Genomic DNA, 24,695 nt, shown 5'->3' on the forward strand with positions numbered 1-24,695 from the left:
TGAATAATCAATTATTTCTAACCCAAAGTCAAAACTTTTTGAAGATAGAGCTTCACCAGAGTTACAGTGTTTACCGACTCGAAGTTACCGTTCGAAAATCGCAATGCAAGGCTTAAAAATCTCTAAACTCGTGGTGTACGATGTTAATCCCATTATTTTCAAGTTGGGACAAACTTATGTCGCATGGGTTTGTTTGTCGCAACAAATACAGGTTGCGACATTGTCATTATTGTTGCGCGATGGTTGGATTTTGATTCACTGGCGCTCGATAAGTGGGCCAAACTTCAGTTAAAAAACAGTTAAAAATAAACGAAATTTATACTGACATTTTGCAAATCAGTAAACAAAACAAAATATAACAATAGCCTGCGGTTCAGGTAGCTCAGTCCAGTTATCGAGCGGCGCTCGCTAGCTGAACTGTCGTCAATGCCCAGTTATCGAGCAGAAGCTGTACACCGATGAACCGAAATCACTCGGTACGAGAATTTTGACACTACAGCGGTGCCGCTTTCAATCAGAATTGTTCAATTCTTATTGGAAACCGTTCACTTCTGATTGGAAGCGGCCCCGCTTTATATCAAAACACTGACCGCGATGAATCCAGTTCATCGGTGCACTCGGACCGAATTTTGTTCATCGGTGGATAAGTCCATCCCGAGCTGGTCGCTGAACACTGGCCACTTTGGTTTCAAAGTGAGTGACTGAATCGTCGGCTGTGTGACGCGTTGTGTGAATTATTTGCATCGTGCTGCATCGCGTGAGTGACTCGCACATGTGAGTTACCCATACCTAAACTGTGTTGCCAAAAAAACACTATTCGTTACCTGCTCGAACAAAATCAAGCTTAACTTTACAAAACATCGTATGTAACAAATGTAAACAAATCGATATTTTGATGAATAGATTCTATATCTCGCGCTCAGTATCATACGGGCGTATCTACAATGATCGATTTCTCTTCATCGATTCTCTCTTCGGCTTATAATTTGGCCTGCAAATAATTTTTGGTTGTTTTTGTTGTGTTATATGCTAGTCCTAGTCGTCCTTCACCGAAATACACCGAGAGATCATTCGAATATTGGTCGTATTTTCCGGAATAATCCGAAGAGAAAATCGACGAAGAGAAATCGACCATTGTAGATACGCCTGTATGATACTAAACGCGAGATATGTAAAGCTACTTTTTATTGTCAAATAGCATTCCAATAGTTTATAATTAAAATGAAAAACACCCTATGTAACAACATCTATATATATAAAAATGAGTTTGAAGTCCCTTTGAGGCAACAAAACTCACGAACGGCTGAACCGATCGGGATGACCCTTGCATGGTTAGATTCGTATTCATCGTGGCTGTGTTTATAAGTAGAAAAAGTTACAAAAATCAACTTAAAAAGTGAGACAATTGATAAAGTGCTGCTTTTTCAAGAGCCGGGAAGAAAATCAACACGATCGAAATGAAACCAATCTAGAGTGCGGTGCTTAAATAAGCTCAAAAGCTGTCAAACCACCACAAGCTTGGCAAGACAAAGTTTGCCGGGACAGCTAGTAACATATATTTGTTACATACGGTATCAATACCCTATCTACCATTCTGATGGTATCATAGCAAACTGCGACATACGGTAAGTGTAGTTAGTGTCGTTTGGTGTCACTTTTTCCCGCGTTCCAAGAATCTAAACACAACAAATACCACTTTCCAGTCGGTGCCTTATCCTACCTAGTGTATAATGGATGAATCTTCATTTCAAGTATAGGCAGCAAAGCGCTGATGCCGGATTCAACACAATTCTTCAGGCCTATTCCGCATATACCGTATGTACAAAACGATACTAAAAATACCCCACTTCCTCAAATGAAACTGCCAAGGAAATCAATGTCTAATTTCTCATTTGAGTTTTATATGATACAATTATTTGATCTAAAGCTGTTTAGCGACGAAATGAAATTGTTACATACGGTGTTTTGTAAAGTTAGGCTTGAAATGTTTGTTGCAAATTTTAAAACTTCTCTTAGTTTTGCTCACAGATTATTATCTTTTGCCATGAAGAAAATTATTTTTTTTAATGTTTTATTGAAATTGGTTATGTTGTTTGATACTCTTTTAAATTTATTTTTTTCCAGATAAGGTAAACTGGGGCAAATTGAAACGGGTGGGGCCAGATAAAACGCGCAGTTTTGAAATAGATTTCAATAGAACAGAATTGAAATAGATTATCTTATAGATCGCTAAAAGATTGTTTGAATCAAAAAATTATGTGCAATCAATTTGTTTATTATTATTAGAAAACAACATGTTAACCCGCTGTTTCATCTTGCCCCACTCGTTTCAACATGCCCCGGTATACCTTATCAAGAACTACGTCCGTTAGACAGATCGATTCCATGATGTTCAAAATTCCTTCATTGTAGACAGATTACCTTGGTTCATCCCTTGACAAATCCGCATCAAGATAACGGCTCGATTATGGAGGCGCCATTATTTTTTAGTATATACATATTAAAACGATTTTTTGAAAAGATGAAGAAGTTTTGTTGCTTTTTGAGAGATTTCGTATTTCTTTCAAAATTTTAAGTTAGAAATAAATAACAATAACAATAGCCTGATCATTATTGTGCCAGTACTAAACCAAATAGCACCGTTTTGACTACCGCCACTTTCTTTCAGTACCAGGGGCAGCGATCCATGTGCCAAACCACATCCGAAGTATGTGCAACTTACATCTGCCAATGTATTTTAAGGAACACTTATCCTTTAAAGCCAAATTTTTTCTTAATTCGTTTTTTATATATGCCCCGGATCACCAGGTGGTCTCACATAAGGTACACCGGGGCAAGTTGAAACGGGTGGGGCAAGATGAAACGCGAAGTTTTGAAATAGTTTTCAATATATTTTAGATTTTTTTCTTTCGCCAAAAGATTGTTTGAATCAAAAACTATGTGTTATGGTATGGAAGCTGTTTATGATCATTGGATAACATAATGTTAACCCGCTGTTTCATCTTGCCCCACCCGTTTCAACTTGCCCCGGTGGACCTTAGATAAAAAGTTTGCTTTTTAACCAATCATCATATTTTATAAGTTTTTTTTTGTTAATTTACAAAGTTAAGCACTGGGTGCGCAAGGTTTGGTACGTTTACGGTAAATGCTATGCATACTATCTAAAGCTGTCGAACCAGACGCGCCAACTTGGTCAAATTATTGGGGGGGGGGGGGGGGGGCAAAGCCTGATTTTTCTGATTTTTTATATGGGAAAATCGTCAAATATTGGGGGGGGGGGGGGGGGGGCGAAACTATGCTTGCCCCCCCCCCCTAAGTTGGCGCCTATGTGTCGAACATAACATTATTCATGATTGTCTTATTCAGAGTTTCTGACATTTGTGAAGTCGTAAAATTTTAATACCAACAAAAACATTCAGATACTGTATGCAGTCCTTTCAAACAAAATATTATCAGAACTTGTACATTATTCTGCCTCAATTCAAGTTATTGTTCTTTGAGCACTTCCACTGTTATTAATTGAAGGGTTTTCTTTCCTGCCCATGGATGAATTTGTATATTTTGAGGTATGTACAATGATACACTATGTCCAAGGAAGTTACGAAATGTTCCCGACCGGAACGGGAGCCCGCTGTCTCCTGATGGACAATCCAAAGCCTTATCCACAAGACTAACTGGAGACCCGAACTAACAATTCAAGCCTAATTTTACCAAACACCGTATCTAACAAAATCCACGAACGGGGAAAATCGAAGGGGAAGTTCGCTGTTCCCATAGCAACTCATACATTGTACATTACAGAAACGTGAAAAATCCGGGTATTTTTTCACAAATTATCCCCAAAGGTGAGTGATACAAGTAGTCCTTAACGAAATTCATCGCCTCATGTGAAAATCCCTTTTATGTTTACATATGTTACATACGGTGTTTGGTAAAGTTAGGCTTAAATTACCAAGTACGTACTTCGAGATCTAGTACAAGTAGAGAGTTCCAATGTTTTATTTTTTCGCCACAAATAGGAAGATATGGATTAATATTCTTCCGATTGTTATATAAGTTCAAAGAACGTTCAAAAATGCTTTTCTGAATATAAATATTAAATCTTTGAACGTTCTAACTTCTCTAAACTCGTATATAATTTCAACTGCAAAACTAGAAATCAATACATCATTGCCGACACAAAGAACCGTCGAAGTCTAACCCAATCGAACAACGACGGGCTATATTTAGCTGTAAGAGCAAAAAGGAACTGCAAAAATAAGAGAATCATCTTCGCCAATCCAAAAATATGCACGGCAGATACGTTCTCGCCTTCTACCTACTAAAGGCATACGTGAAAGAAACGTCTACCTTCCGTCGGGTTTGGGTACCTCCCTGAAAATGGGAGCTGTCTCTGAGGATCTCCGTAACCGCTCTTTACCCGCGAACTAGCGTTACCGGAGAATAGCCGCCGTGAAGTAAGCAAAAAAGGTTATGTCAGAATGATTTTCATTTTTTCGACGACCCTCCAACACTTCCAACACGCTATTTGCGTTTACTTTGTGTACTTACAACAGACAACTAGTCGATGTATTAAGCTGTTTTGGGTTTGTACATTCAATCAATATTTGAATTATTTTAATTTCTTACCAGTATCCATGTCCCGAGCAGCGTTACTGATGCGACGATCCTCTGATCCTTCGAAAAAGCGTTTCTCGCGTGGGAGAAACGGAAGAGTTGCGTGCGAAGGAAGCCGTGTCTTCCTTCCCCGGAAGTTCACACGGGGAACGGACTACGCCGGACGAGGAGACGAGCGCTTTCTGGGCTGGGTCCAGTTAGCCAGACGTGTCTCGCTCCACGGGGGGCTTCTTTACATGTGTGTGAAGTAGTAGAAAACGTACAGCCGCTTGCCACTACAAATCACCCTTCTCGACATACACATAAGAGTATCCGACTTGTGCAGTGGCAATACGTTTCGCTTCTTCAAACTTCTGTCAGCGAAGTAAATTATACCACACTAGAACTACTTTCAACTAGCTTTCTTCAGTGTATAGATAAAAAAAAAGTTATCACTTGCACTTCGTCGCACAAGTACAGAAATCAAATAATCGAACAATAAAAGCAATATTGGACGAAACAACAAAAACGAAAATCACTGATTGCTCTATTATCACTTGATTTTTTCTTCTCTGCTTCTTCTGCTTTCTTATGCCACTTGTTATTACCCAATGTTCGCCTATTTCTCTAGCAGGCGTAAGAAAAAAAAAATCAACTACTTCGAAATCAAAAACGACAAGAGCTCGCACTGACACTTGCGACGTATCGTTTCACCGTATGTATGTTGTTATTTTTTTTGTAGCTTGCACGCTCAGTATATGAGTATGTGTGCCAACCTTTCCACAGATTGACGTTTATCGGTGTTAGTATTGGTACTAGCGACCAATATCGCTCATTCACTCACTTGCTTCTTCTCGGTTCGTTTTGCTTTTTGTCGTATATTTTGTTGTTGTTATTTATATCTTCTCTGCTGTACCTTTCTGCTCAGTGCACGATGCCTATTTTTCTCTGTTCTTTTCGCACTGACTGCTTCTCTGCCGTCACTTTTGACTTATTTTCCACTTTTGATAGGACTTCTCTTTTTGCCACTCACTCAATCATTCTCGTTTTATGATTTCCAACTTTTTTTCCTACTACCACTGTGTAGTCGTAGAACTGGTTGCTCAATCGAAAAATATCTTCCATCAGCTAATGCTTGCTGTTAAATCAGGAAAGTTTCTGTAAATTCATACAAATTAAATCAGAACACATTATCACAAATAAATATTGGATTTCACTTTCAAGCATAGTTTTAACACGCACGGCTCACGCGATCCAATATGTCTTCCGTATCAATTTCGTAGTATTTTTTCCTCTCTGTATGATTCCGATATTCCATCTTATATAGTCGTGCCAACAGACTTGAAATCCTTACTATGATTGCGTTTTCGGTAGGATGATGGCGAAGAATTTCAATCCAGCTAAACTCTTACGAAACCAACGAAAATCAATTTCACACACTGCATTTGCCAAGTTTTGCACTAATCCAACCATGTGCCTTATCTACCGATGACAACACTTCACCGAAAAGTTTCTTTTTCGTCGATGCACACAGCTTCGAGCTGCTGATCAACTCACATCGCCTAATTGGACTGACTGCTTGCTCCCGAAGCGCCATCGGTTTGAAAAAGAAAAGTGTTGCCAACAAAAGATGCCCAGCACAGGCAGGCACTTTGAATCCAAAGATTGACACACATCTTCACATGCAGCAACCAACATCATAGAGGACGCACAGATCACGAGCATGCAGTCTGTTGTCTATGCTATAGAGAAGCGCTGAGTTTCAGTGCTGCCAGTGGGGATTCATTACTTCATTACTCCTGGCGAACATTATGTATAACTCGAAGTATTCAACTATATTCATCAACTTCTGGTTAATAAAAGGAAGTTTGTTTACTGTATAGTTATTAAAACGTTTCTTCTGTGTAAATGTTGACCAAAAGCAACAACATAGGACAGGCTGCTCAAGTGACCAATAAGCCTTAAAAAAATTGTTATTTAGTATTTTTGCTGCATTTCACTTGATTACATAAGTTTACCGTGCTAAATTTCATCTAATTGTAACTAAATAACTCATCTAATTGTAACTTAAATTTCATATATCTGACATCCGTAGCTTAGCATTTCAAATCCGTTATTTGTTTAGCTTTTCAAAACACACCAATGCTGCAATATTAATCCAGGGGATTTATTGACCAGTGGCGATTCCCTAAACTCGAATATACTATTTTATAAGTGCAAATTTCAAAATTCATGTAAAGTAGCAACTAAAAAATTATCGTTAACAATAAAACAACAAATTTATGAACTGTACAAGTGAGCCTATAATGGGATAGATTGAAGTAAAATACTGGTTTCGTTTAGTTTTTGGTCATAAATTTGCCGAAATTACAGACGCCAACTATAACGGAGTGTACATAAATCTTCTTAGCAGCACCCCTCCTAATGATTTTATATTCAAACACCATTTTCCTAAAACGAAACGATTGGTACGATTGTCCCCGTTTCTTCCATCATTCAATTCAAAATATCAATCATGTTATTCATAAGTGGATAACCGAATTGCCTTATTTTTTTTGAATTATCTTCCAACCCATTAGCAAATAACATAAGTGGAACTCTGGCTCCAAAAGTTGATGCCTTTCCGATTTCGTACGCTGGTATACAGAGCATCAAAATGTCAATTGCGTTATAACATTATTGCCATACCATTTTTCAATATGTATACTATTTTTCGCTGCTGTGAAGTAAAACAAAGAGCCCATAGATCTTCGTTCCTGTAATCTTTGCCAAAACTGGAATACTGGTTGGATCAGATGTTTTTTGTTTTCCAAAATAAATGACAGTTCAACGCCTTTTATAAAAGATATAACAGTTTCGCGTGCTGGAAAAATGATACAACTTTTTCCTTCGCTCTGACTATGAAGTTCCACTTATGTTATGTGCCATTGTCTGCACAGTGAGCCTGGCCATTTTATTATTTGTGCCATGTCTCTGACATGCTGCAAATATTAATGCTGTCAAGAAAATATCAAAATAAATTTTGATATTTCCAGGATGCTTTTTAACACTGGCTGTGCAAGCACTAGTATAGAATAGAATAGAATAAATTTGCCGAAATTTCAGATTTTTTGATAGTAGAGACGCCACTGCTATTGACAGGCTTGTCGTTTTGTGTCTCACTCACTGAGGATTAAGGCCTACGTTAGTGAAAAATATGAATCTATCTGTAACAACAGGAAACATCACATTGACGACGAACAAGAATCCATTCACTGGACAACATTTGTGATGCAGAAGGAGTTGAATCCACTACGAATACGACTGATACCATTTCATCGGATTAAACACGAGAAAAATAAGATAAACTCGCGTCCTAAAAGGAAATGCCAAAACGGCGGATTGAAATTCAGCCAGCGCTGACAATAATGTCTTGCTTCAGAGCAGGGAGCTGCCAAAGCGACAGATAAAACTCTGGCCTGAGCTGGCAATTATGTCTTACCTGTATGAAATATTTTTGTATAGCTCGTAAGATTGTTCATACCTCCCTCTCCTATAAATCCTTACGTAATTAATGGACTGCTCCTTTGAAGTTGGAGCCGCTTAAGTGGCAGATGAACATCTGTCAAGTCTCAACAGACGAAGCCATCTGATGAGAATTTAAATTGATAAGGAACACACAACTTTAGAACGAAAAGGTTAATTATGTCTCCCTTGCATCGCACGTGATCGATCAGCGACGCATTTAGGATGTGGCTGTACTTCCAATTTGTTGTTGTTTTCAAACAACATTAATCCAGCATTACAACATTAAAGCACTAAACATCTTATTTATTTCGTCCGAAAACGTTGTGATCATTATAAAAATATTCACTACGATCGTTTCCTCACTCTATCATCATACACTCGCTCTCAATCGAAACTTCAAATGAATGGCTACAATATCAAGGCTAAGTCTACGGCGCATCGTCGTAGAATCAAAGATATAGAAAGGCGAATGGTCTTTTGCAGATAAAGCCTTCTTTCGATAATTTCTAGTAATCCAACACATGCTCACAAAATTGTTACGATCTTTCATGATCTCTGCTCGATTATTCTAGAAACCAATCGACTATGTTGCGACATTTCTAATACGCTTATCATGTAGGTACTTAACGTTTCTTGAGGGAAAACGACTGGGAGTTGGACCAAAAATCAAGAATGATATTTCGCCCAAAATAATAACATTTAAAGTGATTATCGAAAAGTGGATAGTATATGGAAAACATAACTAGCGTTGACCATCCGATGTAGAAAAGTCACATTTAGTTGATTTTCCATTTGGAAAAAGTGATGTGAATTTTATAGTTAGGAGTACTGTACAATATCGTTGTTCTAAAATGCCCAATAGAAAACAGTTGAACACCGAACATGTAATGAATTGATGTTTTCTGGATGTACTTAGCAGTTGGTTTGAAAAGTAATATAAGTTTTCTTGGTTTTGTATGCTATTTTGCATGAAAATCTGATCTATTCGAGCTGTAGTACAAATAATTCATTTTGGGATGCCTTTGGGCCATATGAACGCAATGCAGTCAAATGTGAATTAAAACAACTGATAGTATTTACATTATTTATGCATATTTCGGTGTAAAGTCTTGGAAATAAATGTAAGATTCAAGTCAAATAAAAATACATACATATTAGCTTCTAGGTAGATGATAAAGAAACTTTACTTTCGTCTTTTGAGAATGCTAGTTGGAGTTATATTCAAGGGATAGTGGATGTATTGTATTGGATCATTGATCCAATAAATGGGATCCAGCTTTGTTTGTTTGTCTGTGATGTTTATTTTAAAGTGACTTAATACTGATAGGTTGAGCGCAGGTATCCATACATTCAATCATTTTTGTAATTGTAATTGTAATTTATTAGCAATACGATAACCTATTAGCTTTAGCTTTACATCGTTTGATTTGCAGTATTAGCGTTCATTGAGCATTCCCACAGTTATTAATTAAAGGGCTTCCTTTGCCTGTTATTGCATGAATTTGTATATTGTGAGGCAAATACAATGATACACTATGCCCAGGGAGTCGAGAAAATTTTCCCGACCGGAACGGGAATCGAACACGCCGTCTCCGGATTGGCGATCCATAGCCTTAACCTCTAGGCTAACTAGAGACCGAACTGCTTAGTTTGAATTTTAGTGTTTGGCCCCTAGAAGGGGGTCGACATCGACACTCTCTTCTTCAAAAGTGACAAGATGCAAAAATGGTTGCACTTTTTGACCACAAAATGATAGGCTAAAATGCAAAATTAATCATTAGGTTTGTTTGTTGGGTGAATGATAAATTCAATGTTCTTTTTAATTGAAGATATTTTTTGCTTCAATCTCTCTAAAACTTTAGATTTTAACTTGATTACATATTTAGGCCACCGAAATTGACAAAAATGTCACCTGCAGAAACCTTTTGAAAACAGAATGCATGTTTTATCAATGTTAATAAAAAAAACCCTTTCTGGCAGCACTGCACTACTCTCACCGGCAAAACATTCACAGACCACTCACCGTGGTCGCACTTCGTACATGCATTTGTGAGCGACCTTCGCATTTTCGCTCTGCAACACACAACCAACACCCTCACAACCGATCTGTCAAAACTTGGCACATCATCGCGTCCCTTTTTCGCACTGTTGGCAAACGTTTCTTCTCTATCACTCCAGTACACTTGGCGGGGCTACGTCGTTCGTGCGAGCTGTACGGGATTTGGATTCCCGGACACCACTTTCCAAAACTGCGGGGAGGCACGTTTTCAGCAGCCAACTTTTTCGCCAACCCCCGAAACGATATGCCACATCCGGGAGGCGATTTTTCCCGGACTAGGGACACCGGTTTTCACTTTACCTTCACGCGAGAATTTCACATATTTTTCCTAGCTCTGAGTGTCCTTTCTTGCACTGTCCACCAGGGGCGTGAGCCAACGAGGAAAATCGAAGAAAATCTGCTGCTCGCTGCCTCGTCGGTCGGGACCGAAGAAAAATGTCCTCCCTCGGAACTTGCTCACTGCGCTCTGTGGCACTAAAAATCGACTGCACTCCGCGTCGCGAGCCGGAAATCGATCGGATAACACCCGCACTGTATCCGCCGCGGTCACCGGAAGTCGATAGTGTCCTTTGGAGTAGGTTCACCGCACTTGCACCGATAGGAAATTTCGATTTTAGCTGCTGCTTGCTGCTAGTTGGCCTGACTGCCTGACTTCGAAATCACCACACGAGACGAACGAAAATCACCAAAATGGCCGCGCGCAGAGCACTCTCTGTACGGACACGGACTGACTTTTGCCGATGCACTCACACACCGATTCGGCCTGGCGAAGGCTGCGGGTGAGTGCCCAGGCAGCAGACGGAGAAAATATATCGAAGATACGTTTTTCACGGTTGCTCGAAAGAGATAGCGATTTCCAATAGGAAAATATTTTCATTGATGACAGTCATCGGGTTGGGGTGGCCAGTGGATGATTTTTTTCAAATCAGACGTTGTGCTAGCTCCCGAGTAAATGATGATGATAATAATAAATAATGCCTGTTAGTAACGCCCCGTCGGAAAGTACCTCGTCGAAGTTTGCCGCCAGTCTATGAGGTTGATCATTATCAATCACACCCGTCGCCGTGCGGGGGATTGTCCCGAGGTAGAAGTTCACACTTATAGACGAGTGCACCGATGAACTGAATTCATCGCGGTCCGAGAATTTTGACACTACAGCGGGGTCGTTCCCAATCAGAATTGTTCAATTCTGATTGGAAATCTTCCACTTCTGATTGGAAGCGACCCCGCTCTAGTGTCAAAATTCTCGGACCGCGATGAAGTCAGTTCATCGGTGCACTCGTCTATATGCTATGAGATGACAGATTGGAACAAAAGTGAATTATAAACTAGGAGCAAACTGAATTATCTTAAAAGCTATTTTCTTAATCTAGTTTACCTAAATACTATTCTAAATCAATATTATTAAGTGAATTGGTAAGATTGAACGTAAATCTAGTGCACAAACATTGAATAACGTTGGTTTTGTACTTAAATTACTAGGGTAATGCTTAGGGTCTAAAGTTGCCTCTAAAATTGATATCTGCCTACTTCGATAATGCAACTGAGGGCTTAAAAAGGGGTAAGTGGAAACATAACTTAAATCTAAAGCATAATCCTAAACGAAAAAACATGCAAATAGGTATTGTGTCCAAACAGAAGTCTGGGAGCGCATTCCACCGTAGTTCTACCGTCGATAGGTGAGACTTTATACCTACAAACAAACACAAATCGATATACATACATACCTAATTCTATAGAGCGCCCTAAATCCCTGGGCTTTGGATCAATATTGTCTAGGGAAGAGTGTCTTCTGAGGGCCCTCGTGTTTCAATTGTTGCTAGTGTTGTTAAAACATATTTATTTATTACTTTATTGTATTTTTTCTGGTATAGCAACACTAGATTAATAGGTGCGACAGGAGTGACCATCAAAGCCACTTACGTCCCTGGATAATTCGATCTAATAGCCAACGGCTTCCTCAATGGCCGACTGGGTGCGTGCTTTGGGTGGCGGATTTAAGCAAAGGAAGGGGAATCATACTTCAATTGACTTCATCGGATAAAGTGCCATCCGATAAGCGTTCTTGTGTGAATCACCTTCCATCGTCTCGCAGTCAAAATTTAATTTAATAAAGCGAATGAATGTTAAAAAAAAACTTAATTATTAAATCAATAGTATTACAGATTTGTCCTCATTTCAACTCTAAACATTATTTTCATTACTGTATTAATTTCAATATTTAGTTATAAAGTTTAAGAAAAAGTATAGCTACACATGACTGCGAGACGACGTGGACCACATTGAGGAAATAATTAGTCGATATAGGGTAGTTGGACCATTAGGGAGGGGCCTCTATTTTGGACATTTTTCTGCTGTTGCTCGGCTGATTGGACTGGTTGACCGTATTGCTTTTGCGCGGTGAGATATTTGCATTATCTACTCAAGCACGGGAATTTGGGACAGTTGGTTCGATGTTGATTGGGTTATGACAGGGGGATGTCCGAGATGGTTGCCACTGCCCAGATGGTTCGGCATCCTAATCAAATGTTGAAATTTTTAAAGGCCCAGCTATGCTGCAAATACAAAATATTTTATTTTCTTGGAAATATAATTAATATTATTCATCATTTATATTAAATTATATATTCGTGACGATTTTTTTTTCTGTTTGATCACATACACACTAATACTAAACAATTACTGCTATTATTCATAACATAAACACTATACACATAAAAATTACTAATCAATTTTTCCTTCTTTGTTTTTCTCTATCAAATGTTGCATGGTTCGAATCCTTGCGGAACATGAACGGTGCATGAGCACAAGCTTTTTCAGATTAACATATGGAAGATCTTCGAAAGACAACAAGAAGCTAACAAACACAATCTATGGGGGAAGTATCATCGACATATGTAAGTAAACAAATGTAAAATACTCTCCATGAAACCTGAATTCTAAGCGTGCAAAGTTAAATATCTAACATACGGCGGGAAACAAGAATTTATCAGGAAACTAAGTGGATGGGAAATTGTACTTCGGTTTTTCACATTGTAAATGAAAATTTAACTAACGTTACGCGTACGAACGAATAACTAGTTTTCAAGTAGTTTTCTTCTTTTCAAAAGCTCTAATTCTCTGTTTTTGCAAATTTGTGGAACTTTTTTATCTCGTCGAATTTTGCAGCCGAATAGCATTGATATTTTCAAGTCCATACTAACTCCCGGCGCGAGTTGCAACACTTAATTTTGCTTATTATTCCGAAGCTAACGCGTGAGCAATAACTTAAAATGCTTTGTTGACGTCAATGCGTCTCGACTCGACGAAAACTGATTACCTAATTCTTTGACTAAGCTGGACAACATTACTTATGGCAAGGAAGATAATTTAACGTTTCTAAATGTTGGTTTTATATGAAAAGTGAGGAAGTGACATTTTTCTACAAGAAAAACTAGTAGGACTGACAGAACAATTCGAAGATTTAGCCGTATATTGCCAGGATCTAAGAGCGAATCCTGTTAGGTGTAAATGATTATTAGTTATGAAGCTAATGCGTTATCAATGAGACCAATTAGTCTGGACATTTTGAACGAAAATTACTACTAATCTTAAATAATATTCTGCAATAAATGACGCAAAAATATTATGACCAGCAATTACTGACATAATGAACATAACAACTTAATATAACACTTCAATAGAGTAGAGACTACATATTTGATATGGGGCAAAACAGTAACGCTACTTATGTTTGGGAATCTAAGGCAACTAACTGACAAATTGACAAGGACATAACATACAACATGAACCTTACTACAGAAACCAATTTCACATTTTCTACCGTATTTGCATTATTGTGTCTCAAGTCTAGTCCAATACCTTTCCCCAACCTATACCATTACCCTTCCGATGGTGTTCATGTGGTCCGCACGGACTATTACGGCCATTACCCCTCCTTGATCTTCGGCATTGGATTGACTTGCGCTCTTATTGCCCCACCAACTGCTGCAAAATGAAAATGAAAATGAAAAATTCTATAGAGCGCCCTAAATGCCTGTATTTCCTGATAAAGTTGAAGCAGAAGACAAAAAGAGTCACTAAAAGTAAGTACTAGATCTAACACATGCAAACATAGCTTAAAATTGACATATTTTCGTCAGGAATTTTATAACTTTCGTGCCAAGGAAATAAACGACTGGAAGGAAGTTCATAGAATTTTGATTCGTCCTCGCTGTGATCAACACCTTATAAAATTCTTTTACGATGTCGAAGAAGTCCAACAACCCTGGACGGGAAATTCTCGTAGGGCAGGCAACTAGCGATGTGGTTGAAGGTAACGCTGGTGCCGGAGCGATAGCAGCAGTCACCCCTGTGGATGCAGTCCCTTCTGCCAGTGGAAACCAGGTAAATTCGAGCCCAGGTAATGTTCCGTCGGTAACTGTAGCCCTCAGTACCGGGACGAAATCGAAACCACCGAAAGTAAATAGCATACCCAAGCAGTCAAAGTCAGTTCCCGCCGCGGTCGATACGAAACGAAATCCGGTTCGCGAAGTTCGAAGAAAACATGATTTTCACTGTCAGTTGTGTAGTGAGCGTGATAACGATCGTATGGTGCAGTGTGATGGTGATGGTTGCATGCAGTGGTTCCACTACGATTGTGTGGAAGTTACGAATGGTGTAGCAAACGTGACTTGGATCTGTCCAATATGCAGTACCGCAAAGGATCCAACACCAGCAGCGATAAATCCCCCCACCGGCGCAACCGCTGGTCTGAACGAGCTAGTCGAGCAACGGAAGAACCAAATCGAGTCGTCAAGAGGCACCAATACAGAACGATCGAGTAGTAAGGCGAGTACAGTTAGGAGCGAAATGAGGAGGATGAGGGAGCTGCCCGAATAAAAAATACAGTAGAAAAACCGAACGTTATATTGTAACAGTACTATTTAGAACCATATTTTTACAATAGACACCACTGTAAAAATAAAAATACAAAAACAATAAGATGTAATGTTGGATACTATACCGTGAATTGTAAATAAGATTTTTACAATATATTATACAGGTTGTTAAGTATCGTAACAATATAAAAAAATATTTTTCTCCATATATATTTTTTTGCAAAACCATACATTTTATTGTTAATGAATTGTTCAAAATACTGATACGTGGGTTTAAATATACCGTACATTGTATGGTACATGAATGGTTTCAAACAATAAAATGTATCGTAAATAAATTGTTTTTAATTGTAATTTCACTACTGGTTATACATTTAATCAAATGGTTTTGGAATGGTTCTCTTTTGTTATGTTGAATTGTTTTACATTACATAAACCATATATTGTTATATTATCTTGCCATTTTCCTCCTGTTAATAGCATCTTAGGCTTATTAGATTTATTAGAATGCGCTTTGGGAATTCCCAGAGCGTTTTGGATGACCCTTCATATATAGGATCGCCCACGTCTAAGTCTGAGTAGTCTCTGATTGCATTAACAGTTGAAGCTTAGGCTCCCATTCCCCACCAGCCAGATAACCGGGTTTCGCAAACTAAGCATTATTTGTGGCAACACTTTGAGCGGCATGATGGAACTATGCCGAGCGCGCTAAGTGTTATTAGACCACTAATGTAGTTGCATGAAGTGGGTGACGAGGTACATAAGTATCATTACAGCGTGCTTAACCGTTATTGCAATATTGAGGCACCAGTTTGACTAAAGTTTGAAATACATAACAACTCATGAGATAACTGTCAAGTTCGATTCAAATATAAGTTAGGTTAAAAAGCGAACCCGCAGATGAACCTATATTAAAAGTCATTTCAGTGTTCAGTCCAGTCCATATGATAAAGATGGCTCTACGTCAAAGATAAAGTTTGTCAACCGCATTTGATTCGATTGTGGTCGAAGGCAAGTTCACATGAGAGAAGAGGAGAAAACTCCCCTAAATGCAAATACAGAAAGAATAGTGTTGAAGTGTTGAACTCATCTACTGATTTACGGTAATCTGACCTGCATCTTTCCGGGTTGGCCTTCATTGCATTAGTATTTCTCTCATCGCACCCTACACACCTAGCCCGCCCTCGAGCCCGCCATATCTCTTGGACCCCTGCTTGGACTTGCAGTTCTTAGGACATCTGGTTTACCACTGATTTAAACATGTTATTGGCATTAACCCTTTGGAGCCGGAGGGGTCATATATGACCCCGGCGATGAAACCGAGCATAACAAACGTGTTCGACACCAGCGAGGTTGCGTCAACAGCGGCGAAAAAAATCGATTCCAAAAGGTTAAATTGATGTTTCAACTTATTCACTTTTTTTTCTTTCCTTTCCTTTGCATCAAAAAAGTCACAAACATCAACAAAACAAAGCACGGAAAAAATCTTAAACTGAATAAATCTGGTGTTCGATTTGAATAGGTCGAATCTGCATAGGAATCACAGCAAACATACGATCTATTCAAATCGAACACCAGAAATAATTAAAAATTCACGGAAAAATAATGTTTCGGAAAAGTGAATGGTTCAAACGTAAGAAAAACAGTATAATATATTGTTACATAAAAATCCAATGTAAATGTATAGTATAGCGAACCATTTCATTACAATACACTTTATTGTAGCTGGTACACTGTATGGTGCAGGAATGGTTTTCACCATACACCCTATGGTTAGTTTTTATCCGGGTGGAGTTGCAAAGACTGAAGGAAGAGTTGGAGCTGGAGAAAAAGTTCCTGGAGAAAAGGTACATGATCCTGAAGGACTACGGCAGCGACTCATCGTCGGTCGCGAGTGAGATGGAGAACATGTCGAAGATCCAGGAATGGGTAGCAGAAACCGAGCGAAATGGTGTGGAGAACGATTCCGGTTTAGTAGAAGAGGAGATGAACGGACGGCCTGTATCGATCAACTCGAAGCAGCCGCAGGAGTACCAAACTCCAGATCTCGCTCAAGACAACAACCAATCATCGATTCATCCAGATCATCCAGGCCGGCTGTCGTGGCGTACAAACACGCACTGCCCGAACTTCCTCGAAAATCAACCATCAAACTTCCCATCGTTGCATCCCGGTACCTTTGTTCCAGGACAGCGTTCCACTTCAATATCTAGACCGCTTCCTGGTGTTCCGGCAGTGAATATGAACGATGAGACGGTGTGCATCTTGAATAGGAGCCAACTCGCCGCTCGCCAGGCAGTCTCCAAGGATCTGCCAGAATTCAGTGGGAATCCGGAGGATTGGCCGCTTTTCTTTTCCGTGATGAACTCTTCAACCCAAATGTGTGGGTTCTCTAATGAAGAGAATATGTTACGTCTACGAAAATGCCTGAAGGGAAAGGCATTAGAGGCCGTGCGATGTCGTCTGCTTCAAGGTTGCAACCATTCATTTGCAAAAATTTACATTCATTTTCTATTATCTTAGTTCAGAAGCATGCTATCGAAAAACAATGTATGGATGAATTGAACCTTGTAGTTTTATCTGAAAGTTCGCCGAATGGCTTTAGGGTCGCACACGCATTTCAACGTCGTGAGTGAGCTGTGAAGGCAACTTTCCACAGCGTGAATGAAATTTATATTCACCGCGTGGAGAGTTGCCTTCACAGCTCTCTCACGACTTTGTTATGCGTGTACGACCCTAATGCTATTTGGCGAACTTTCAGATAAAACTACAAGGTTCAATTCATCCATACATTGTTTTTCGATAGCATGCTTCTGAACTGAGATAATAGCAAATGAATGTAAATTTTTGCAAATGAATGGTTGCAACCTTGGTCTGCTTCATCCATCGAATGTAGCCGGGGTAATGACGACCCTTAAGATGCTCTACGGAAGACCGGAGGCCATCATACAAGCGATAATCCGGAAGGTTCGATCACTACCTCCACCGAACATGGAAAAGTTGGAGACAGTTGTGAATTTCGCGCTGACAGTGGAGAACCTCGTCGCAACGATACAGGCATGCGAGGTCAGCGACTTCGTATATAACGCATCTCTAAGGTACGAGCTGGTAGAGAGGCTGCCATCATCCCTCAAAATGGACTGGGCCAGATTTTCTCGTGGTAAACTGCATCCAACACTCATCGATTTCAGTGCGTGGTTGTACACGACGGCGGAAGATGCCAGTGCCGTTATGGTCAGTAGCAGTGGCAGCGAACAGCGAACTCGGCAAGGCAAAAAGGATGGCTATCTGAATTTTCATTCAGAATCGGAAACGGCGGGCACAAAATCGACCGAATCGTCTACTAGGGTGAGATCTTCCGGAACTGTCACCAAAGAACAGTGTGTAGTGTGCAAAGGAGGTTGCTCTTCTGTCGCAAAATGCAAAAGATTCGAGGAGTTTAGCTACGATTCCAAGTGGGCAGCAGTAAAGGAATGCAAGTTGTGCCGGAAATGCCTGCGCAAGCATAATGGATCATGCAAGCAATCAAAACCGTGTGGAACAAACGGGTGTGAGTTCCTTCATCACCCTCTACTCCACAACACACAAAAACACGGAGCGCCGAAACCAACAGCATCGGTACAGTCAACTCCCAATAGCGCACAACCAGAGACAAGTCGGACGGATCGCAGTTGCAACGTTCATCAAGGTCAATCAGAGGTCCTGTTCAGAATTGTCCCAGTTCTGTTATACGGACCAACAAAGACGATACGCACCTACGCGTTCATAGACGATGGATCTGAGCTAACGTTGATCGAGCAAGGCCTGTGTGATGAGCTGGGAGTGCAAGGTCCGACGAAATCACTGTGCTTGAAATGGACCGGCGATACGCAGAAGGTAGAGGAGAAATCACAGCTGGTCGGGCTGCAAATATCTGGCGTGCGCAACTCGAAAAAGTACCAGCTAACAGATATCTCCACGATATCTACCTTAAAAATTCGCCCACAAACGCTTCTACTATCAGAGATACAGAAGAAGTACCCGTACTTGGCAAAGTTACCACTCGAGTCGTACCACAACGTTAGTCCTCGAATTCTTATCGGCCTGGATCATGCTAGACTTGGTCACACCATAACAAGCAGAGAAGGTAAAGACAACGAGCCAATTGCAGTTCAAACGAGACTAGGTTGGATGGTCTTCGGAAATTGTGCCGACAATGAGAAGACCGAGCGGTATGTAAACTACCACAGCGTGCAAACCTGTGAATGCAATCGGGATGTAGGCGAAGATCTGCATAAAATGGTGAAATCTTATTTTTCCCTGGATAGTCTCGGGGTTTCAAAACCGGACAAGTTACTGGTCTCCCATCAAGACCAACGAGCACAAATGTTGTTGGAAACACTCACTCGCCGTATCGATGGGAGATACGAGTCGGGGCTTCTATGGAAATACGATGAAGTCCGATTACCGAACAGTGAACCAATGGCACGGAGACGTTGGAAGTGCTTAGAAAGTCGTCTGAGAAAAGATCCCGCCTTATCCGAGGCAATTAGAGCGAAAATTGATGATCATATCAGCAAGGGTTACATCAGAAGGCTGACCGAAGAAGAGTTGCAGAAACCACAATCCCGTGTATGGTACCTTCCGATCTTTCCTGTCGTCAACCCGAATAAGCCGGGAAAAATTAGAATTGTATGGGATGCTGCAGCCACAGTCCACGGAGTATCACTCAATACCTTCCTGCTGAAAGGACCAGACCAGCTGACGTCCCTTCTTTCCGTTCTGGTGCAGTTTCGAGAGTATCGAGTAGCAGTTAGTGGTGACATTCGTGAAATGTTTCACCAGGTGAAGATGCGCGAGGAAGACCAGCATTGCCTACGTTTCTTCTGGAAAGATGACGATCAAGCCACGGAACCAAGCGTCTACGTAGTACAGGTGATGACGTTCGGTGCTTGCTGTTCGCCGAGTACCGCACAATACGTGAAGAACAGTAACGCTCAGCGTTTCGAACAGGAACACCCTCAAGCCGTCGTTGCCATCGTTAAACGACATTATGTGGATGATATGCTCGTCAGCGTGGAGACCGAAAGGGAAGCAATTCAGCTGGTTCAGGACGTGAAAGGAATACATGCATCGGCGGGTTTCGAAATTCGGAACTGGATTTCGAATTCGTGCAGCGTCTTGGCAGCAATTAATGAAGAGTCACCGACGGAGAAGAACCTCGACATCGGCGAAGAAGCCGCCACTGAAAAAATCCTTGGGATGTGGTGGGACACTTCGAAAGACTGTTTCACCTACAAGATATCTAGCCGCTATGATAAGGAACTGATCTCTGGAAACCGTCGGCCAACGAAAAGGGAAGTACTCCGCACACTCATGATGGTATTCGATCCATTGGGACTCATCGCACACGTCCTGATGTTCCTGAAAGTGCTATTACAGGAGATATGGCGGACTCCGGTTGGATGGGACGATCCAATCGAGGATTCACAGTACGAGAAGTGGTTATCATGGCTAAAAATCTTCCCACAGATTGCAATGGTAAAAATCCCACGCTGCTATCGAGTGCTGACATCAGCAGAGGAGGAAACCGTTGTTCAAATGCATACTTTCGTCGATGCAAGCGAAAATGGGTTTGCTGCAACGGTGTACCTACGATTCGAAAACGCCGGCACTGTAGAATGTTCACTAGTTGGTGCAAAAACAAGAGTTTCGCCGCTCAAATTCCTGTCGATCCCGCGTTCAGAATTGCAAGCAGCAGTCATTGGTGTGCGATTCGCCGATATTATATTGAAATCACTCTCGATTAACGTTAGTCAGCGAACGTTCTGGACGGACTCCAAAGATGTACTCTGTTGGATTCGTTCAGATCACAGACGATATAGCCAGTTTGTTGCATTCCGGATTAGTGAAATCCTCGAAACGACGGATGTCAATGAATGGCGCTGGGTACCCACAAAACATAACGTTGCTGACGAAGGAACAAAATGGAAGCGAACTCCCAACTTGTCCAGCGATAGCCGGTGGTTCCGTGGGCCTGAGTTCCTTTTCCTCAAGAAAGAAGAATGGCCGGTGAATCCGTTTCCTGAGAAGACTACGCAGGAAGAACTTCGAATGCATCTGCTTCTCCATACCCAATCTGCGGAACCGGCAATACGCCCACAGGATTTTTCGAAGTGGACCGACCTGCTACGAGTAACGGCCTACGTGCTGCGTTACGTCAACAACCTAAAGCGTAGCTGCTATGGAAAACCTCCCATTCCTGGATCGCTGAAAAGGCGCGACTTCATCGACGCTGAAAACAACCTATTCCGTCGAGCTCAATCAAGTGCTTTCGCGGAGGAAATAGCCATTCTCACTAAAAATCGTTCGTCGCCGAATTCAGTGAAGCTTCTTCCTAGATCAAGTCTACTATACCAGTGGTCCGCTTTCCTGGATGAGAACGATGTGCTTCGCGTCAAAGGCCGCACGAAAGCATGTGCGTTTATTGATAGAGATGCCGCCGAACCCGTTATTCTTCCCCGGGATCATTCTGTAACTCGCCTTATCCTCTCTAAAGTACACGAGTGTTTCAACCACCAGAATCACGAGACAGCTGTGAACGAAATACTCCAACGCTATCGTATTCCTCGCCTGAAGGCCGCATACCGACAAATCCGGAGAGAATGTCAACAGTCCAAAATATTCCTCGCCAGGCCTAAGCCCCCCGCAATGGCTGATCTCCCTAAAGCTCGACTGTCCGCCTTTTCTCGTCCCTTCACCCATATGGGAGTGGACTACTTCGGTCCGATACTGATCTCCGTTGGAAGACGTACCGAGAAGCGGTGGGGGGTACTCGCCACTTGCTTAACCACTCGCGCCATCCACCTGCAGATCGCTCACACTCTGACCACTGACTCCTGCGTAATGGCCATCCGGAACATCATGGCCAGAAGAAGTATCCCCGCCGTGATCTACAGCGACCGTGGAACCAATTTTCGTGCCGCAAGTAAGGAGCTGCAGAACGCATTAGAAGAACTGGATCATAGCGCCCTGAAGAAGGAGTTTACATCTAGTCGCACTGAATGGGTTTTCAACCCTCCCCTCTCGCCGCACATGGGCGGGGCATGGGAGAGGTTGATTCGAAGCGTAAAACAAAATCTCGACCGACTGCAGACAAGTAGACTACCAACCCACGAGGTTCTGGAAAACGTGTTGGTAGAGATAGAAAATATCGTCAACTCGCGTCCTCTAACAAGCATTCCAATTGAGGATGACGATACACCTGTGCTAACCCCCAATCATTTTTTGTTGGGATCTGCTAACGGATTACGATCGTGGGTTCCCCTGGACGAAAACCCAGTCCTGCTGAGAAACAGCTGGAAGCAGTCACAGATGTTGGCAGATACCTTCTGGAAGCACTGGGTTCGGAACTATTTGCCTATGATCACTCGTAGGACCAAGTGGTTCGCCCCAACGAAGCCGATCACTGTTGGAGATCTTGTAGTCATCGTAGATTCAAAGCTTCCCCGTAATTGCTGGCCAAAAGGTCGAGTGATTGCCACACCTCCCGCTTCAGATGGCCAAGTAAGATGGGCTACAGTGCAGACCGCATCGGGAGGCATCTATGAACGACCCGCGGTGTCCTTAGCTGTACTTGACGTAGGCGTAGAGACGAATACGCTTCAGGAGGAGTCTTCGCGTATTCCGGGGGGGAGTGTTAGTAACGCCCCGTCGGAAAGTACCTCGTCGAAGTTTGCCGCCAGTCTATGAGGTTGATCATTATCAATCACACCCGTCGCCGTGCGGGGGATTGTCCCGAGGTAGAAGTTCACACTTATATGCTATGAGATGACAGATTGGAACAAAAGTGAATTATAAACTAGGAGCAAACTGAATTATCTTAAAAGCTATTTTCTTAATCTAGTTTACCTAAATACTATTCTAAATCAATATTATTAAGTGAATTGGTAAGATTGAACGTAAATCTAGTGCACAAACATTGAATAACGTTGGTTTTGTACTTAAATTACTAGGGTAATGCTTAGGGTCTAAAGTTGCCTCTAAAATTGATATCTGCCTACTTCGATAATGCAACTGAGGGCTTAAAAAGGGGTAAGTGGAAACATAACTTAAATCTAAAGCATAATCCTAAACGAAAAAACATGCAAATAGGTATTGTGTCCAAACAGAAGTCTGGGAGCGCATTCCACCGTAGTTCTACCGTCGATAGGTGAGACTTTATACCTACAAACAAACACAAATCGATATACATACATACCTAATTCTATAGAGCGCCCTAAATGCCTGTATTTCCTGATAAAGTTGAAGCAGAAGACAAAAAGAGTCACTAAAAGTAAGTACTAGATCTAACACATGCAAACATAGCTTAAAATTGACATATTTTCGTCAGGAATTTTATAACTTTCGTGCCAAGGAAATAAACGACTGGAAGGAAGTTCATAGAATTTTGATTCGTCCTCGCTGTGATCAACAATGCCCAAAAGTACCTACTCCTGAAAAAATATTTAAAATTACCTAGGGAATCGCGCCACTTGGGCGGTGGCTTCTATATCCGTCTGTTTTCCACTATGGCTCAGTCAAATTTGAACCAATTGACACAACTTTTGGAATGTGGTGAGATAGGTATAGTATCTACCTGTGTACAACATTTCAAGTCAATTGGTTCAAAATTGACTGAGTTATAGGGTGCGTGTACCAATTATGGCACTACCTAAGGAAAGCTATTTATACAAAAATAACGAGAAGATCAACGAATGTCATCAATAAGTTAAAAGACAGCGTAGTTTCCATACTTTACAGGAAAAATATAGAAACGGAGCCAAAACTACTTTTAGTATTTATTACAGCGTGTGCCAATGATAGGAACCCTGTACCAGTTATGGCTACGTTTGTTAACTTCGGTTCCTTTTCGCACTATTCGCATGCATTCCTTATGGGGTTAGCCATAACTGGTACACTATGGCGAAAAAGGGTGCAAGGAAGCCGAAATTTTAAGGAAAATGATTTATTTATACCATTATTTGAGGAAAATGTGGAGTTTAAATGAGTGCAACTATCTTTAGTGAACGTGATCTGTTGTTCACAACATTTTTCTTGTTCATTTACATCGTTAAAGGGTGAAAATCAAGTATGGCGAATAATTGGTACTATAGCCATAATTGGTACACTTACCCTAGTAGAAAACAGACGAATATAGAAGCCACCGCCCAAGTGGCGCGATACCCTACCTATTATGCAATGAAACAGGCACCGAAACATTTTTTGGTAGAATTTCTAGACAGATCTAGATGACGGGATTTCTAGCAATTTCATAGTTGCAAGTCTGATAAAATTGTCACTTTTTGAAAAAGAACTTTCACACAATCAATGGGGGATTTTAGTATAATCTCCCTGGACAGTCCAAATAGAACTTGTTCTCTGTACTCCAAGTCTTCTTGTGCCAACCAGAACAGTAGCGAACACCAGAGTTGTTGAACGGCATTCTTACAACATGGCAGGACCACCGTATTCATCCGGGTTTGGCCACTCTCTGGATGCTGGGTTCACTGTAGAGTGCACCGAGCTCGTGGTGCATCCTTTGCCACAACAAACCGTCCTCCTACATACATACCGCTGATCGTCCTTAACATGTGTCGCCCGAAAACTCCGAGTGCTTTGCAGGTCATCCTCGA

General features: G+C 41.1%; 1 protein-coding gene across 10 annotated transcripts in view; it reads right to left on the reverse strand.

Annotated features, from left to right (window-relative positions):
• The window catches only part of LOC109403224 (la-related protein Larp4B), a 153,392-nt gene that overhangs the window by 96,517 nt on the left and 32,180 nt on the right, over positions 1 to 24,695 (reverse strand). Inside the window, exons 1-2 of one of the 10 annotated variants that reach the window (XM_019675993.3) lie at positions 10,463 to 10,950; positions 4,630 to 5,223 (exon numbers count right to left, since the gene is read on the reverse strand). The exons of 5 other annotated variants lie outside the window; for them this stretch is intronic. In XM_019675993.3, the coding sequence (XP_019531538.3) occupies positions 4,630 to 4,639 (10 nt within the window). In that variant the 5' untranslated portion in view covers positions 4,640 to 5,223; positions 10,463 to 10,950. Of the gene's footprint in view, positions 1 to 4,629; positions 6,538 to 10,462; positions 10,951 to 24,695 lie in introns of those variants that run through there. 4 more of the 10 variants (XM_019675989.3, XM_029878896.2, XM_029878895.2 and 1 more) reach the window with 4 other exon arrangements.

The sequence above is a fragment of the Aedes albopictus genome, chromosome 2, assembly GCF_035046485.1.
Source record: "Aedes albopictus strain Foshan chromosome 2, AalbF5, whole genome shotgun sequence".
In the NCBI taxonomy this organism is placed as follows: domain Eukaryota; kingdom Metazoa; phylum Arthropoda; class Insecta; order Diptera; family Culicidae; genus Aedes; species Aedes albopictus.